The sequence below is a fragment of the Galeopterus variegatus genome, unplaced genomic scaffold (genome assembly GCF_000696425.1).
Source record: "Galeopterus variegatus unplaced genomic scaffold, G_variegatus-3.0.2 Scaffold6885, whole genome shotgun sequence".
Taxonomy (NCBI): domain Eukaryota; kingdom Metazoa; phylum Chordata; class Mammalia; order Dermoptera; family Cynocephalidae; genus Galeopterus; species Galeopterus variegatus.
In genome coordinates, this window is record NW_007732996.1 from 980 (window position 1) to 21,024 (window position 20,045).

Genomic DNA, 20,045 nt, shown 5'->3' on the forward strand with positions numbered 1-20,045 from the left:
TTTCTCATCTAATAGAAAATTCCTAAAAGTTTCCATTTTGAGTACAATGTCACGATTCCCGGAAATTGAAAATTACTACCACATTTCTGTATTTCTGAATCTTCCTAAAAAATCTACATGACAGCAAATGTCTTTATTTTAAGACTTGATTTGAATATTCACTCAGTGCAAAATGTTCATCAGGATCAAAATCAAGATAGCAAGAAGTGGTACCTAGCTCGTTCCCGAGCTGCATCCTCACGGGCTTTTTCCTTTTCTTGCCTCTGTTGTTCAATTCGGGCTTCTTGTTCTTTCCTCTTCATCAACAATTCTTCTACACGGGCCTGCCGTTCTGCCTCTAGAGCTCTCTTGCGTTCCTAATGTTAGAAATATTTTTAAAGATATTAGGATTATGAGTAAAATGAAAATGACTAAAGGTGACATACCTTTGACACAAACATACAAAGGGTTTTCCAAAAGCTCATGAAAAATCACATACTATGAAAAAACTACGCATGGATTGCAATATTTTTTTTGTACCAAAATAAACTCATACTACTTGTTATAACATGTCTGAACAGGATCCAGTTTGAGGCACTATGAAGGATAAGACATCAGTTTGAAAAGAGCCCCCATCAGAGCAACATGAATTCTGCTAAAATAGAAGAACAAACATCAAATTTAAGGTGAAACTTGGGTGCAAGAATGGTGGAATCATTCATGCTTTACGAAAAGTTAATGGGGACAATGTCCCAAACAAGTCAGCAGTTTACAAATGGATAACTGGTTTTAAGAAGAGATAAGATGATGTTGAAGATGAAGCCTGCAGTGGCAGACCATCCACATCCATTTGTGAGGAAGAAATTAATCTTGTTCATGCCCTAATTGAAGAGGTCCAACAATTAGCAGCAGAAACAATAGCCAATACCACAGACATCTCAATTGGTCCAGCTCACACAATTCTGACTGGGAAATTACAGTTCAGCAAACTTTCTGCTCAATGGGTGCCAAAACTTGTGCCCAGATGATGAGCTGCAGACAAGAGCAGAGCTTTCAATGGAAATTTTAAACAAGTGGAATTAAGACCCTGAAGCATTTCTTCCAAGATTTGTCACAGGAAATGAAATGTGGCTTTACTAGTTACGATCCTGAAGACAAAGACAAGAGGTAGAAGTGGTTCAGTCAAAGCAAAAGCAAGACCCATCAAAGTCATGGCAACAGTTTTTTGGGATGCTCAAGGCATTTTGCTCATGGACCTTTTGGATGGCCAAAGAACAATAACCTATGTTTATTATGACAGTGTTTTGAGACAGTCAGCCAAAGCTTCAGTATGAAAATGCCCAGGAAAACTTCACCAGAGAGTCCTTTACACAGGACAAAGCTCCTGCTCACTCCTCTCATCAAACAAGGGCAATTTTGCAAGAGTTTCCATGGGAAATCATTACACATCCACCTTACTGTGATGATTTGGCTCCTTCTGACTTCTTTTTGTAACCTAATCTTAAAAAATCTTTCAAGGGCATCCATTTCTCTTCAGTTAATAATGTAAAAAAGACTGTATTGACATGGATAAATTCCTAGGGCCCTCGGTTCTTTAGGGATGTACTAAATACTGGTATCACTGCTTACAAAAGTATCTTGAACTTGGTGGAGCTTCTGTTGAAAAATAAGTTTATTTTTTATTTTTGTCTTTTAATTCCATTTTTTCACAGACTTTTTGAAGTCCCCTTCTATATTCAAACCAAGTAGATCCCTGGCTTGCCACTAGGAACTGCTTCTCAGAATTTAAACAAAAATCAAACAGCAATGATATCTGGTTTTCATATGTCACTAATCAGTGTTATACATAATTATAACAATAAATGGTATTTTAAGCAAATATGCTATACATATTCTGTGGGAACCTAACACATATTTTCTGATTAACCACTTCTGAAGGCTTGTAGTTAATACATGGTTATAGAAATACCTGAACATGATGAAAAAAAAAACAAAAAACAATAACACACTTTATTTCTGAACTAAGCTTTCATAATAGAATTAAGTGAAGAAAGCTTACAGGAAGAAGAAAGAGGCAATATAATACAGTACAGTGGATATGAGAGTGGGTACTGAATCAGTTTCCCTGGCTTTGTTTCCTGACCTCGTTATTCACTAGCTGCTTGACTCTGTTCTATTTAGTCACATTCTCTGTGCCTTTGTTTTCTGCAAGATAAATAACAATAATACATATGCAAACCACTAACCACAGATCTTGACATACAGCAAATTATCAAAAATTAGTTATCATCATCATCATCAAGGCAGAAGATACTTCATCAAAATAAGGTAAATTTCAATATGAAATATTGGGTTCTGTGTATCTTTTTGCCCAGTAGCAGTTCTTTGATAGTTTTCACCACATTACTAGCTATACTGATACACTTCTTTCAATCCATCCATGTTCCCAGGTAGCTCACACAACCTCTCCCTGGCCCCTCCTATTAATGATTAAAGGAATATGCTGATGTAGGCTCTAGTACCCACTACTTACATAGTCATTTCACCATAAGCAGTTTCAGTTTATTGTTGGATCTAAATCACTAATATAGGTAAGTACTCAGCATAGAGTTTGGCCACAGTAAGGGCTCAGTAAAGAACAGCAGAAAAAAAATAAAGCAGTTTCTGTTCAGACAACACTGAAAAGAGATTCAAACATCTGTTAGTTAACTGAGCTCACAATGGTAACTTCATCTCTACAACAAACTCTATCTACCTCAGGAAAAGAAAACCTTTTTAAAGAAATAAGCCAAAAAGATCCCAATTTCTTTCTTTCTTGAGGTGAGGTTGGGGGTGGTGGGGCCTATGAGTTCTGAGGGGGGAGGAACTGGGAATTGGAGGGAATGCACTGATTTCAGGAGGGCATATCTGGAAGATTATAGACTGTTGGACACATGCATTAGATTTTAAATATATTCTTTAGCGTCTGGCATACTATTTGTAAACTGGCTATTAGCTATTTCTCATTACTAATCAAGAGTATTATGTGGAAACATGTTTAGATATATAAGATTGCAAAAACTCTTAATACTAAAAACAATCAAATCTGGCACAGAAAATTTTCTCCTTTAAGAAAAATATAACCAAAAATACTTTCTCTTATAGTCAAATTTATCTAAAGTTAAAAAAAAATCTGTATTATGTCTGAAACACATTCTTCACAATGAAATGCAAAAGGCTTAGGCATTAAATATAAAGAACTGAAACAGACCTTTTCATTTCATATTTTATAAAACCAAAAGTTTATGGAATATAACTGCAAAAATTATAAGTTGGCCTTTAAAAGGAAATAATATTATGTAAAAATAATTACTTTAATGTAGCCAAGTTGCAGACTCATAAATATAATGTCAACTTGCTGATTGTTTTCATAGATTTAAGATGTACTCCAACTTTGCATTAAGAGGTAATTGGACTTCAAAAATTATCTAACCTTTTAAGTTCTGTTTTTAATAAATGGAAAAGAGAACTGGTAACTATACAGCTAATGAGTAAAAATTATTAAGGTGAGCTAGCATTTTCCAATCCAAAATTTAAGCCCCTAAAAATAGGACTTTGTACCCCACAGAGCACCTTGCACAGGGCAGAGGTTTCCTATAAATATGTTTAATATACGAAGCATAACTCTATAAAATAACATGCATTATGAGTCTATATACCTACAAACAATATAAACCTACAACAAATGACCTGGAAATATAACTTGAAAAGAAACTCTCAGACCCTCACATACTTCATAGGCAGGGGTGTACCTATGGCAGCCTAAGAAAGGATTCTGCAACCCCCTCTTTATGCCTACAATGCAAATGATCAGGGCAAAAAACAAAGCAGAATTTCTAAAAAAAACCAAGCTAAAACTAACCAATCAATAATATACATAAAAACAATGGCAATTGAGAATATATGAAGACAGCACTAAGTATTTCACTTACAAGAAACAAGGATCACAATTGCCTTTTAACAGTTCATGGGAATGTTTCAAGAGTAAACATAAAGGGCCGGCCCGGTGGCGCACTGCTACAGTGCACCGCTTGGGAGTGCGGTGGCGCTCCCGCCGAGGGTTCAGATCCCACATACAGACCAGTTCCCGCTCACTGGCGGAGCGAGGTGCGGGCCCAACACCGAGGGTTGCGATCCCGTTGCCGGTCCCGGTCCTGTACGGGCGCGACACTGAGGGTTGCGATCCGTTGCCGGACACGAAAAAAGACAAAAAGGAAAAAAAAAAAAAAAGAGTAAACATAAAGTAGATGGGGGGGGTCTTTGAAATTCTATATAAAGTTAGGATCTTACTATTATTATTGTATTTATAGAATGTTTGACATTAGTGCCTTACACAGCTAGAAATGACTATACATTTTTATATGTTGTATATTACCAGTGGATTTTTCTAACAATGTCAGTATATCTCAATTAAACTGATGTAGATAAATTTTAAATTTTTCAGAAAATTAAATCCATTGGTAATTTCTACATTTCAAAAAAGAAAAATAATTCTGAAGTATCAAAACAATTTGGGGGCGAACGGTCAAAACAATTTTTAAAGTGTTGGTAGGTACAGGAAATTCCTTACTACTTTCTAGTAAACTGTTTTCCTTTAAGCTTTACTGAATGTTCCAAATTGTGAAGCAAGACTCATCAGTTTTAAATTGGAAATAACTATTATATTTCAAATCTTAAAATCTTCAAAATGCAGAGAAAGAAACCAAAAATGTCTATTTAAAAATATACAATTATACTCATATATTTCTCCCTACAACTCAGCTAAGAAATCACCTTTTTCAGAGAATTTTCCCTGACATTCTCCTCCTATAGAGTTAATTATGACCTCCTCTGTGGTAGGTACCTCTGTACCTTGTACATACTTTAATTACACTCTTTCACATGAAACGGTAATTTATTATTTACCATAAAGCAAGGATCATGTCTTATTTATCTCTTAGTTATTAATGCCTAATAGTTGCTGAAAAGTAATACATAACTTACAAAACATGACTTTTTATAAAATGGTCCTGCTATAGAGAAAGACAGCAATAATGCTAAAGAGAAGGCTAAAATTAAAAATTCAAATATCCTATTACTTTATTCATTCATTTAAGGGTATAAGTTAATAGAGAATTAACTTATAAATAATAAAATAAAAATATTTGCTGATTCTTGGACAGGAAAAGCTAAAGTTCCTCCAATAGGAGCATTCTGTATTTTTAAACTTAGGTTAGCTTGGTCCTCATTAAGGTAAGACATTGGACTCAAATCAAATAGAAGAGATCAAGGATGAATATGGAAATGCCTGCTAATGTCCACAAATACCAAAAAGTAATCAATAACCTTAAAAATGTATTGACATTTTAATTTTCTAAAACCACCAGTGAAGAAACATGATTAATAACTTCCATAATTTTTAACATAACAACAAAGCTTTTCATGATCTGCTCTCTAACTCTACATCATTTATAATAGTCTCATTTTTAAAAACTTAGTTGAAGTATCTCCTCCATGAAACTTTTCCTGCTTTCTCATGTCCTCTCTCTCCTTTGTGTGACTGAGAATGCCTTTACTATAGCACTTATCCTGATGGGTTAAATTTATTTATGTATATGTCTCCATGTGAACATATTATTTGTAGTAACTCAATAACATGATTATTGAATGAATGAACAAGTAAATATTAGTCATAATAGATATAGTATGTCTGCATTTATATTTGAACACTGCAAAATTTATCTACATCAAAAATGTCAAGTCCTAATAGAGTCTATGGACGAGGAATTTTACTGAGAAAGATCTAAAATAGATTATAAAACAGCAGTACAGTTTATGCTCTAATCTTTCTTCCAATCCTGAAAACGGGAGCTAACCTAGGGTTTGCAGCAGAGGTTAAAAGCTAAATAATTATAATCTGGTGATACTGCCCAATAAATGATAGGTACGCCTTGTCATAAGCATAAAGATTACCCAATTCTTTAAGGCTATATATACTGGCTCAAGAACAATCCTTTTTTACTGGGGGAGAGGAGCATATTCTTACCAAACCCAACTAGAAAAGAACAGATGACAATCATTCCAGAGCAATTCAATCCTTCACCTGGTTGCTGCTAGAGACTCTATTTCTATGACTGCAGTCAACTGACTAATGCATTGATTACCTTATCTAAGAGAGAAAACACTGTCTTTTGGCAATCAGATTTCATGTTTCCAAACAGTGCTGTATTAATCCATGCACCTTTAGAAACAAAGACTAGGTATTACTTCTTTTTGGATCCTCAGCACCTAGTTCAGAGCTCAGCACATAACAGGTGCTCAATAAATGTTTACTGAATAAAAACCTACCTGCACAGCTTCATCACGTGCTTGCTTTTCTTCCTGTCTTCTCTGACGTTCTTCCTGTAACTCATTAAGCCTCTGCTCATATTCCTTCAATTTTGATAAAACATCATGGCGTTTATTCTGGGCTTCAAGGGTATTTATAAAGGCAATTTCATTTACCTTCCAATAACAACAAAGAAAGTGAGATTCAAATCAAGTTAATTCTTAGGCACATCACATCAATAAGTAATTTAACAAGTTTTTATATAATAACTTAAAACAGTGATAGGCACAGAACAAAAAAATAAATGACATATAACTCTTTTAATATTTACCTCAGAATGGAAAATAATCCAGTGTGTATAACAAATCCACAGGCCTTAGTAAAAACTGATTTAGAGGTCTGCTACTGAAAATATTTTAAAGTCAAGAACAATTTAAGATTCTCACTGAGTCCATCTTACAAAGTTCTACCTGTATAACCATCATTATAATTTGCAACCATATATTACTCCAACATTTAAATAGGTATGTTTAGGGCCGACCCCATGGCTCACTCGGGAGAGCGGCGCTGGGAGCGCAGCGGCGCTCCTGACCCGGGTTCGGTGCGCTCACTGGCTGAGCGCGGTGCGGCCAACACCAAGCCAAGGGTTCCAATCCCCTTACCGGTCACAAAAAAACAAAAAATAAATAAATAAATAGGTATGTTTATGTTATTCTAATAAGTTTGAGAGGTCAAAACAACGAATCTTTTTTTCAAAATATACTAAATAAGTGACAATTAAGTACAAGGTAGTGCATTATGTACTGCATCCTCAACTTCACATGTATTGACTCTTAACAGCCAAGTTTTGTTAGAGAATACAGATTTTATGAGCAAAGTATAGCTAATGATAAAGTTCAAAAAACCAGTTGGGATCAAATCTCTCATTTTTGAAAGCCAGAGGGAGGGTATGCTAGAATAAAAATGGTAGAATGATATAGGGAATTGAACACTGGAGCTGACTACCTGTGACAAAAGCATAGACGCCATGAATCCATACTGGATGGAATAAAACCTATCTCAAGATATTTTAGAAATAAGAAAGTTTAAATATAATTCTAACCATGCTTTCCCAATCTCCATGCCATGAAGCCACTTTGATAAGTATTTTTATAAGTAGATTAATCATATAACCATCTTTTCAAACTGTACTGGAAGTATAAAAAAAACAAGTATGTTCAAGGAAAATTTATTTTTACTATTTCAGAGCTCACATGTTAAGCATAATCAGGATGAAAGAAAAAGAAATGGGATCTAATACACTAAGCAAAATAAATAAAACAAAATTCAGGGGGAAGAGAGTATGCAAAAGTCAGATGCAAAACCCAATCTGGAAGAAAACATAACCCAAAAATAGGAGAAAATTACCTAGGCAAACTTTGTAACACTGACGAAGTTAACAAGAACACATATTTAAAGGAGCAAGATGATAACACAATATAATGATAAAATAAAGGATGATTAGAGAGCTAAGGAAACAAACTGAGGACAAAGGAAACACTATCACAGAATTCATTAAATTTGAAAAAGCAGGGAACAGAACAAAGACAGTAAAAACCCAATTTATTAATAGAGGAAAGGCTTGTTATAATCCCAGTTAATACAGATTTTTAAAATAAAAATCAATGGATAAATAATAAGCCTTGAATATGGAGAACAAGTCAAGATGACCTACTATAAAGATAAAGATAAAGATAAAGATAAATAATACCTATGCAGTTAAAAAAGGCAACAGAAAATATTCCAACATAAAATACAGGAAATGTTTACCAGGAAAAAAAGGAACAAATTGAAGATTAAAAAAGCTTACATTATTTCATAAAAAACTGACTCAGAAGATCAAAATCAAGAATATCCTTACTAAATCATAAAACATTAAGGAAGAATAATAAAATTTTAAGCTTTCAAGTAGTAAATGCAAGCCAACTACAAGAAAGAAAAAATACAGTGTGGCATCAAGCTTGCCCAAAGAAATAGTTAATAATAGAGGACAACAGAATAATGCCTACAAAGTTCTGAAGGAAAGATATTGTGAATCATGAATCTGGTCTCTGGCCAAGATATAATTTAGGTAAAAATGTCATAAGCCTGAAATATGCTAGAACTCAAGGAACAAAGCACCTATGAGCTATCCCTGAAAAAAGTTACTTGGTCCAGAAAACCAAGATAAATCAAAACAAAGAACTCGTGAATGGAGAACTGGTAAGCATTGATTTTTATTTATATATGCAAGGAAAACTAAACTGAGGAATTTACAGTTACAGAGCAAAATGTAAATGTGATAAACTTTAACAATGTAAAACTAATAAAACTATGAAAAATTACTGAAGGGTGATTACAAAGATAGAAGGAAATATGAATGCTAATTTTCTCATCTTTTAAGTAGGGATTCCCTCCGAATTATCCAAAATTAAAAGGAGGTTGAAAAAATATAGTAATTCCATCCTCTCAATATGTTTCTTAATCTTCTAAAACCTTAAAAATATCTTATGGGAAATAATCCCTCTCGTGATAAAGAAACATTTATTACAAACTCAACAATTTCTTCCATTTTACTTCCATTTCAATTCTTTCATTTAAAATGGAACTAAAAGAGACATTCATATGTCTTTAAAGAAGTATCAAGTATAGCATAATTATATTTTATAAAATTATCTATTCATGCAATCTGAACATAATTCTGGAGATATGTCTAGAACAGTGTTTTGCCTGATGTTAATGGTGGCTATCACTCAGCGAGATTTTTAGTTTCTTTTGCTATATTGCTTAAATTCTTTTAAATGAAAATGAATCATTTTTTAAAATAATAATATGACTGTTATTCTAAATATAAAATATTAATAATGCATTTATACAATGCTTGAAGACAATGGAAAGTCCTTGAAGGTTTTTAAGCTGAGAGGTAATCCAATAACGTCCTTCAGAAAGATCAATTTGGAGGCAGCAGGGGCAAAAGATAAGAATATCAACTGCAAATATTTAGGAGGGTGATAAAAATAAACTGGTGGCAGCTACAATGAAAAGGAAAACACATGAGTGGCTACAGAGTTATAGAACTATAGTTAGATATATACATGGGACCTCAAAGAAGAAGTCACAAAAATCTAGCTTATCTTTGTGCCTTAAACACAAAAAGTGGTCCAAAAAAATCCATAAAAACAAATAAACAGTGAATTGAAGTAAATGAATACAAGTTTTTCAAGTATGGGTTAATGGTAGACTAATAATGATAATCATCATCTGAAATATGAATTTCAGGAAAAGCAGATGGTGAACTGATGAGTTCTACTGAATACAACCACCAAGCAATAAGCAACTGAATCTAGAGTTGGTTGAGAGGGTGAGGCTAAATATTCAAATTTAGGAATCACTGCAGAGATGATAGTTGAAGCAATGATAGTGGTTGTGATACTAATGGAAAAGAATAAGTGAAGTAAACTGAAAATAGTTATATTTAACCAACAAAAGAAAGAATGAAATATAGAAAAGGACTGGTTAGAGAGGTGGAACAAAAATCAAGATAGCACAGAAGAAAGTATTCTATAAAAAGGTGCCTGACAGTGTCCATATTAAGAGATTCAGAAATGGCTTTTAAACTTAGTGACAGCAGAGTAATATTCTCAAGGCAGAGAGAGAAAATGACATTACAAGGAATTAAGAAAGAAGTGGTTGTAAGATAATAGACTAGAAATGAGCTCAGACTACTGTTTCTAAGGAATTTGGTGATTTACAAAAGAATAGAATAGGTAATCTACAGAATAGATGTACAAAAGTAGGCAATCTAGAGGAAGAAAGCAACGAAGCGGGCACAAGAAGATAACTGATGAAAAAAATTCTAAGAGCAGGCAAGAGGACATAAATTGGATCCACAGCACAAAGAAAAAGGCTCCTACCATAAATACAAAAATGGGTATCTTTTCCTCAAAACTGGAATAAAATAAACTATAACTAAAAGTAGATATGTTGCACATAAAAATGAATCAACGAGACCATTAAAAAACTGAAAATACTATTAAATAATGGACAGCAATCTAAAATAAAATCAGGTTCTAATTAACTTTGGCGGCAATATTAGTCATTATCAACTAAATACTAGATGACTTATTTTCAATCATCTGTCTACTCAAGAAAGAACTAAGGAATTTGAAATGACTATTAATTTATTCCAAGGATTCAGGAAAAGCATATATAGAAACATATAAATCACAGCTTGATGATATAACAAAACTGAAATAATATATTTGATATATTTCTCAAGTAAAGTGCACTCCTAGGGGGATTTAAATATATTTTTTAAAATAAGAAAAAAATCACTGGGGGGACTTAAGGGAAAATTAAGAAGTTGAAAACAAATATGATGTATTCTTCTACAATTCCACAATTCATATTTCAGATGTTGATTATCATTAGTCTACCATTAACCCAGACTTGAAAAACTTGTATTCATTTACTTCAGTTCACTGTTTTTTTGTTTTTGTGGGGTTTTTAGACCACTTTTTGTGTTTAAGGCACAAAAATAAGCTAGACTTTTGTGACTTCTTCTTTGGGGTCCCATGTATATATCTAACCATAGTTCTATAACTCTGTAGTCACTCATGTGTTTTCCCTTTCATTGTAGCTGCCATCAGTTTATTTTCATCGCCCCCCCCTAAATATTTGCAATAATATTCTTACCTCTTGTCCCTGCTAATATTTTAATAAGTGCTTACGTTATACCAGAGATGGCACTATCTGCTTCACAACATGCATAATCTAATATAATCCTTCCAGCAATAGAAATGTAGCAAAGATTATTCCTATTTTAAAGATAATCAAAAAAGTTCAGAAAGGTAAAATAATACCTAAGGACATTCACCTATTAAGTGGTAGTCAGAACCTAAATCCAATTTTATGTAACCCCAAAGACTTCAGTCTTCACTATCATGATAAAAAAATTACTTTTTAATAAGGAGCAACCTTTTGATATATGGGAAACCCAAATTTCCTGATCATAGAAATCAAATGGAGGTCTTGTGAAAAAAAAAAAAAGATGCCTAGGCCCCACTCTAGCATTACTCAATAAGACCCTGCAAAGAAAAAGCTTGGGAATCTCTGTCTTTCTAACAAAACCTCAGATAACTATTATGATCAAGCAAGACAAAACTTTGGCATATGACAAAACCAGAGGCATAAAGAAGTTTTGTCTCATAAATTAGAATGTCTGGGCAAGAAAGTAAATGACAATGTTTCACACAAACATTTATGATATTTATGTCATCCCATTAGGAACAATGTGCTATGAGTCAAATGTGTCCCCCAAAAGTTCATGTGTTGGAAACTTGATCCCCACTGTAACAGTGTTAAGAGGGTGGAAAAATACAACTATTACATTTGAAAGGAGGGGCTTTTGAGAAGTGACTGGATCATAAAAACTGTGCCCTCGTGAATGGATTAATCCATTCATGGAATAATGAGTTATGGGTGTGAACTTATGGCTTTATAAGGAGCACAGGACAGAGCTCTTGCAATTTCTGGCCATGGGATACCCTGCATTGCTATACAGTCAACACCCATGAGGAGGCCCCCACTAGATGCGTTCCTTGGATGGTGGACTTCCCAGCCTCCAAAACTGTAAGAAATAAATTTTATTTCTATTTAAATTACCGAGTTTCAGGTAGTGTTATAAGCAAAAGAAATGGACTAATACATAATTCAATCATCAATTTTTTAAATGGATGAAAAAAACAAGAAAAAACTACAGTGACTATTTTCCCTGTAGATATAATACATTTCCAGACAGGACTTTGTAAACTCTTGAATAGAAAGCAATGAAAATTAAAAGAACCAATAGGGCAGCAATTGGTAGCAAGGACTTAAAGTAGTATTTCATATAAGAATTTTAGTACAGACTCTCAATTATTAAGAATTAAAAGAACTACAAATGACAGGTGATATCTTCATGTAAAGATATCCAGCAGTTGACCACCCATCTCCATGAAAATTATTTTGACTGCTATTTGGGTTAATATTGGGTTAATATGCTTATAGGAGTCCCTACAGCTTAATAAAATTTTAATGGAAGTATGTTAAGCAATCAGACAAGTCAAAATTCGTATGAGTCATATGGGGGGAAAAAAAAAAAAAACCACCCAACATGAGAATACAAAATCAATAAATACAGTGGTAAAATTAGAGGCTTTGGAATGAAAAAGACCTGGATTTAAGTTCTAGCTGTGTGACTATCAGTACTGTGCCTTCAGATTCCCCCCCCCCAAAAAAAAAATATAAAAATAAAAATAATAATACATAGGTGAAAACTTACACTGATACCCATGATGAAACAAACTGGCAAATATACAAAATACATGAAATTCAACTAATGCAATACACCATATTAATAGAAAAAAAGACAAAAACCACAGTGTTATAGGTATGGATGGAAAAAAAGCATTTGACAAAATCCAACATCCTTTCATAATAAAAACACTCAACGCGGGCTGGCCCGGTGGTGCACTGGAGAGTGTGCCGCTTGGGAGTGTGGCGGCGCTCCCGCCGAGGGTTCAGATCCCATGTGGAGACCGGTTCCTGCTCACTGGCTGAGCGCGGTGCGGACGCAGCGCCGAGCGTTGCGATCCCGTTGCCGGTCCCCGGTATGGGCGCGACACCGAGGGTTGCGATCCCGTTACCGGTCAGTAAAAAAGACAAAAAAAGGAAAAAATAAATACAAATAAAAAAATAAAAACACTCAACAAACTAGAAGTTAAATAGGTCCTCACTCATAAGCGGGAGCTAAAAAGTCAAGCAAACAAACAAAACAAACAAATAAAAAAGAAAGATACAACCATCACAATAATTCATTGAACTTCCAAAAGGAGATAACAGAACTGAGGCCAACACAGATGGGAAAAGGGGAGGAGGGAGAGTGAGAAATTGGTAAAGGGTCACCAAATATGATTACAATGTGTAAGGCTGAATATAGTCATTATCCTGATTTGAGCATTACATATTGCACACAGGTACTGATATTCAATGCTGTACCCCACAGATAAATTAAATATATGAAAACACCTAACATCATACCAATGAAAGAATAAATACCTTCCACAAAGATCAGGAATAAGAAAAGAATGTCCACCCTCATCACTTCTATTCAACTATGTACTACAGCTTCTAGCCAGAGCAATTAGGCAAGAAAAATACATCAAAGGCACCCAACTGGAAAGGAAGAAGTAAAGCTATCTCTATTTGCTAATGACAAAAACTTGTTTATAGAAAGTCCTAAAGAATCCACTAAAAAGCTATTGAAACTAAAGAATGAGTACAAACAAGACTGCAAAATACAAAATCAATCTACAAAAATTCATACTACAATAAAAAGTTTATGGAAAAATAGAATTAAAAGATATTACAAATCTTTTCATGAACTTTTTGAAGTACATTTACACTAGCAATGAACAATCCAAAAATGAAATGAAGATAACAATTCCATTTAAAATTGCATCAAGAAGAATACAATATTTAGAAATAAATTTAAACAACAAAGTGAAAGACTAGTACACTGAAAACAGCAAGACTGAAAGAAATTAAGGAAGATCTAAATAAATGAAAAGACAGTCTATGTTCATGGATTGAAAAACCTAGTATTGGTAAGATTGCAATATTACCCAAAGGGATATAAAGATTCAATGCAATACCCAAAAAATGCCAATGGACTTTTCTGCAGATATGGAAAAGCAATCCTCAAATTCATATGAAATTGCAATGTACCCTGAATAGCTGAAATAATATTGAAAAAAAAAAAGAAAAAGTTGGAAGACTCACTGTTCCCATTTCAAAGCTTACTGAATATCTACAGTAATAAAAAACAGTGTGGTATTGTATAAAAATAGATATATAAACAAATGGACTAAAATGAAGAGGACAAAAATAAAACTGTACACCTACAGCAAATTAATTTTCAACAACTGTACTAATACCATTTGATAGTCTCTCTTCAACAAATGGTTCTGGTACAAATGGATATCTTCATTCAAAAGAATGAAGTTGAACCCCTATCTCATACCATACATGAAAACTAACTCAAAATGTCCCAATGACCTAAATCTAAAAGCTAAAACAATAAAAGTCTTAGAAGAAAACACAAAGGCAAATCTTCATGACCCTGATTTTTGGCAACGATTTCTTAACACAAAAGCACAAGCAATAAAACAAAAGATAAATAAATTTGATATTATCAACATTAAAAACTTTGTGAAAAGGCATTATAAAGAAAGTAAAAAGACAACCTATAGAAGGGAAGAAAGTATTTTCAAATCATAAGTTTCATAAGGGTATAGTATCTAGAACATGTTAAAAACTCTTACAACTAAACAACAAAAAGACAAACAGCCCAATTAAAAAGTGAGCAAAGGATACTGAATAGACATTTTTCCCAATAAAATATACAAGTGGCCAAAAGTACATTAAAAGATGCTCAAAATCAAAATCATTGCATATTAAGAAAATGGCATAACTCCTGGAAAGACAAATTACAAAAAAAGAAATCAATAATATGGATAGTTTAATATAAATTATATAAATGTAATTTTTAGTCAGAAACCCTCTCACAGTGCTGCTCAGTTAGCTTGCTTGGTTAGAGCATGGTACCTACAACACCAAGGTCAAGGGTTTGTTTCCATAAACCAGCCAGTAACCAATAAAACAAACAAACAAACAAACAAAAAAACCCTCTCACAGAGAAAACCCCAGACCCAAATACCTTCATTGCACTCTGCAAAAAAATTCAAACAACAAATTGTACCAATTCTACACGAGCAACTCTAGAAAACTGAAGACAATGAAACCCTTCCCAATGTGCTTTATGAAGCCAAAACATCCTGTTACCAAAACCAGACAAAGACTTGACAAGGAAAAAAACACAAAAAACAAAACTACAGAACAATGTCTCAAGTGAACATGATGTAAAATAATTTTAAAATGTTAAAAAATCAACTCCATTAACATATAAAAATGATGCTATATCATAACCATGTGAGGTTTATCCCTGAAATGTATGGTTAGTTTATTATTTAAAGCGAGAGGCATAACACTATCTGGCATCAAACTATACTACAAAGCTATAATAGCCAAAACAGTATAGCCCTGGCATAAAAACAGAGACACACACAAATGGAACAGAATAGAGATCCCAGAAATCAGCCCATACACCTGTGGCCATCTGATCATTGACAAAGGCCCCTAGAACACATACTAGGGAAGAGACTGCCTCTTCAATAAATGGTACTGGGAAAATTGGACATCTCTATGTAGAAGAATGAAACTAGACTCATACCTCTCATCACATACCAAAATCAACTCAGAATGGATTAAAGAATATACATCCTTAAACTACTGAAACTGTACAACACCTAAAATAAAACATAGGGGAAACACCGCAGGAAGTAGGACTGTGCATAGACTTTATGAATATGACCCCAAAAGCACAGGCAACCAAAGGAAAAATAAACAAATGGGATTATATCAAACTGAAAAGCTTCTGCATGGCAAAAGAAACAATTAACAGAGTGAAAAGACAACCAACAGAGTGGGGAAAATATTTGCAAAATATGCATCTGACAAAGGATTTATATCCAGAATATACAAGGAACTCAAACAACTTAAGAGCAAAATAACAAGTAACCTGATTAAAAAATGGGCAAAGGAGGGCTTGTGGGTTAGCTCAGTTGGTTAGTGCACAGCCTTGTAATACCAAGGTCATGGATTCAGATCCCCTTACTGGCCAGCTGCTAAAAAAAATTTTTTTTTAAAAAAAGGGCAAAGGAACTGCAGGGATTTCTCAAAGGAAAATATACAAATGGCCAACAGACACATTAGAAAATGCTCAATATCACTCAGCATTCAGGAAATGCAAATCAAAACCACAATGAGATATCATCTCACTCAATTAGCCTGGCTAATATCCAAATGACTGAGAATAACAAATGCTGGCAAGGATGCAGAGAAATGGGAACCCTCCCACACTGTTGGTGGGACTTAAAATGGTGCAGTCATTATGGAAAATGGTATGGAGTTTCCTCAAACAACTACAGAGAGAACTGCCATATGACCCAGCAATCCCAGTGCTGGGTATATACCCAAAGGAACGGAAATCATCATGTTGAAGGTATACCTATACTTCCATGTTTACTACAGTGCTATTTACAATAGCCCAGAGTTGGAACCAGCCTTAACACCCATCATCAGACAAGTGGATAAGGAAAATGTGGTATATCTACACAATGGAATACTACTCGGCAATAAAAAAGAATGAAATACTACCATTCACAGCAACATGGATGAACTTAGAGAAAATTATGTTAAGTGAAATAAGCCAGGCACAGAAAGAGAAATACCGCATGTTCTCACTTATATATGGGAGCTGATAAAAATAAATAAATAGAAACAAAAAAAAAGACACAACAATCACAATAATTCCTTGAACCTGTTATGAGAAGAGAACAGATATGATGTTGATGGGGGTAGAAAAGCAGGAGAGGGAAGGGACAAAGGGGGGAATTGGCAAAAGGCCATGAAAACCAACTACATTGTATAATGATAAAAAAACAAACAAAAAAATAAAAACCAGTGAAATTCACCATTTTAAGATTTTTTTTAAGGCAAAAAAAATTTTTTAAAAAAAATTGTGACCAAATTCAAAGTCCATTCATTGAAAAAACTTTCAGTTAATTAAGGATAGAAAGAAATTTCCTCAAGCTGATAACCAACGCCTATGAAAAACTGATGGCTAATATCATACTTAAAGGTGAAAGATTAAATGCTTTCTCCTTTAGAATGAGAACAAGGCAATGACATCAGCTCTCTTCTCAACTAGTCAATACTGTACTAGTCCCAACCACTGAAACAAAGGGAGATGAAAAATAAAAACATGTGGGCCGGCCCGGTGGCGCACTGGATAGTGCACCGCTTGGGAAGCGTGGCGGCGCTCCCGCCCGAGGGTTCGGATCCCACATACAGACCGGTTCCCGCTCACTGGCTGAGCGAGGCACGGGAGCAACACCGAGGGTTGCGGTCCCGTTGCCGGTCCCGGTCCGGTGCGGGGGCGACACTGAGGGTTGCGATCCGTTGCCAGACACGGAAAAACACAAAAAAATAATTAAATAAATAAAATAAAAAATAAAAACATGTAGACTGGAAAGGAAGAAATAAAACTAGAACTAATAAGTGAGTTTAGCAAGGTTGTAAGATACAAGGTAATTATACAAAAACAACTGTATTTATACACACCAGCAACAAACAATTAGAAAAAAATTAAAACAAAAGTTCATTGAATATGGCATCAAAAATATGAACTACAGATAAACTTCACAAATACATGCAAAGACAAGCATCTAGAGATACATTCCCTGCTCATGGATCAGAACACTCAATAGCATTAAGATGTCAATTCTATCCCCAATTAATGTATAAACTCAATGCAATCCCAATCAAAATCCAGGTAAGCTTTTTGAAAAAAATTTGTAGACATTCACAAGGTGATTCTGAAATAGCCAAAATAGTTTTTCAAAAGAACAAAGCTTAAGGATTTACACTTCCTGATTTCAAGACTTATTATAAAAGTACAGTAATTAAGATAGAGTGGTTGGTAACAAAAAAATATGCAGAGGGATAGACGAAACAGAATGGAGAGTAAGAAAGGAATCCACACACTTATGGCCAATTGATTTTCAACAGGGTACTAAGGCAACTCAATACAAAAAGGATAGTCTTTTCAACAACTGGTGCTAGAACATTACACATGCATATGAAAAAACTGAATCTCAATCCATAACTCACACCATATACAAATATAAAACCTATAAAGATTAAATCACAAAGACACAGATAATATGAATAGACTATAACTAGTAAGAACATTAATCAATAATCAAAAATATCCCAACAAAGAAAAGCCCTGGACCTGATGGCTTCATGGGTGAACTCTACCAAACATTTAAAGAACTAACACCAACACTTCTTCAAACATTCCAAAAAATAGAAGTGGAAGTAACACATCCTAACTCATCCCATGAGGCTAAGCATTACCCTGATACAAAAGCCAGGCAGGGACTACAAGGAAAAGAACACTATAGATCAATATCCCTTATGAACACTGATGTCAAAACCTTCAACAAAATACTAGAAAACTGAACTCGGCAACATAATAATATGACCAAGCATTATTTATTCCTGGAAGGTAAAACTGGTTCAAATAAAAATTCAACCATGTAATATAAGACATTAACAGAATAATGGCAAACACACACCAGACACAAAATCTCAACTGATGCAGAAAAACCATTTGACAAAATTCCACACCCTTTCATGATTAAAATACTCAACAAGGAATCTAAGGAATAGAAAGAAACAAACTCAAAGTAATAAAAGCCAAACATGAAAAATCTCAGTGAACATCATGCTCAATGGTGAAAGACTAAAAGCTTTTCCTCTAGGATACAAAACAAGATTAGGATATCTGCTTTCACCATTTCTATTCAACATAGCACAGGAAGTTTCAGCCAGAACAATTAGGCAAGAAAGAAGAATAAAAGGCATACAAATTGAAAAAGAAGCAGTAAAATTATCTCTGCAGATGATATGATCTTATATGCATAAAAGATTTCACAGACACATACAAAAGAAAAACATTAGAATTAATAAATATTCAGGAAAGTAGCAGGATACAAAGCCAACATACAAAGATCAATTGCATTTCCACACCATACCAGTGAATAATCTGAAAAGGACATTAAGAAAACAATTCCATTAACAATAGCATTAAGAAAAATAAAATACTTAGGAATTAACTTAACCAAGGAAGTTTAAGACACATACAATGAAAGCTACAAAATATCGTTGAAAAATATAAAGACATAAATAAATGGAAAATCATTCCATGTTCATGAATTGGAAGACTTAATGTTGTTAAGATATCAGTAATACCCAAGTGATCTATGGATTCAATGCAATCCCTATCAAAATCCCAGAAACGATTTTGCAGAAATAGAAAAACACCATCCTAAAAATTATATGAAATCTCAAGGGACCCTGAATAGCTGAAACAATCTTGAAAAAGGACAACAAAATTGGAGAACTCACACTTCCTGATTTCAAAACTCACTACAAACAGTAATCAAAACAGTGGTACTAGCATACAAATAGGTAAATGGACCAATGGAATAGACAGCCAAGAAATAAATCCTCACAGATACTGTCAAATGATTTTTGACAACAGTGCCATGACCATTCAATGGAGAAAGGACAGTCTTTTCAACAAATGGTCAAGGGAAAACTAGATAGCCACATGCAAATGAATAAAGTTGAATCCTTACCTAACACCCTACAGAAAAATTAACTCAAAATGTATCAAGATCTAAATGTAAGATCTAAAGATATAAAACTCTTAGAAGAAAACACAAGACAAAAGCTTTATAACATTGGATTCAACAGTGATTTCTTGGATGTGACAGCAAAGGCACAGGCAACAAAATAAAAAATAAAATTTAAAAAATTTAAAATAGGCAAATAGGATTTTATGAAAATTAAAACATTTTGTGCATCAAAAGACACTATCAACAGAATGAAAACACAATGCACAGAATGGGAGAAAATATTTGTAAATTATATATTTGATAAGGGATTGACAACCAGAACATATAGAGAAGTC

The 20,045-nt window shown here is 33.9% G+C and overlaps 1 protein-coding gene across 1 annotated transcript in view; it reads right to left on the reverse strand.

The window, feature by feature from the left end:
* Positions 1-213: 213 nt before the first annotated feature.
* The window catches only part of LOC103606846 (S phase cyclin A-associated protein in the endoplasmic reticulum-like), a gene marked incomplete at both ends in the record, with an annotated part of 78,468 nt that continues 58,636 nt past the window's right edge, over positions 214-20,045 (reverse strand). The window contains 2 exons of the mRNA XM_008591383.1: positions 214-356; positions 6,346-6,501. Coding sequence (XP_008589605.1) covers positions 214-356; positions 6,346-6,501 — 299 coding nt within the window. The remainder of the gene's footprint in view (positions 357-6,345; positions 6,502-20,045) is intronic.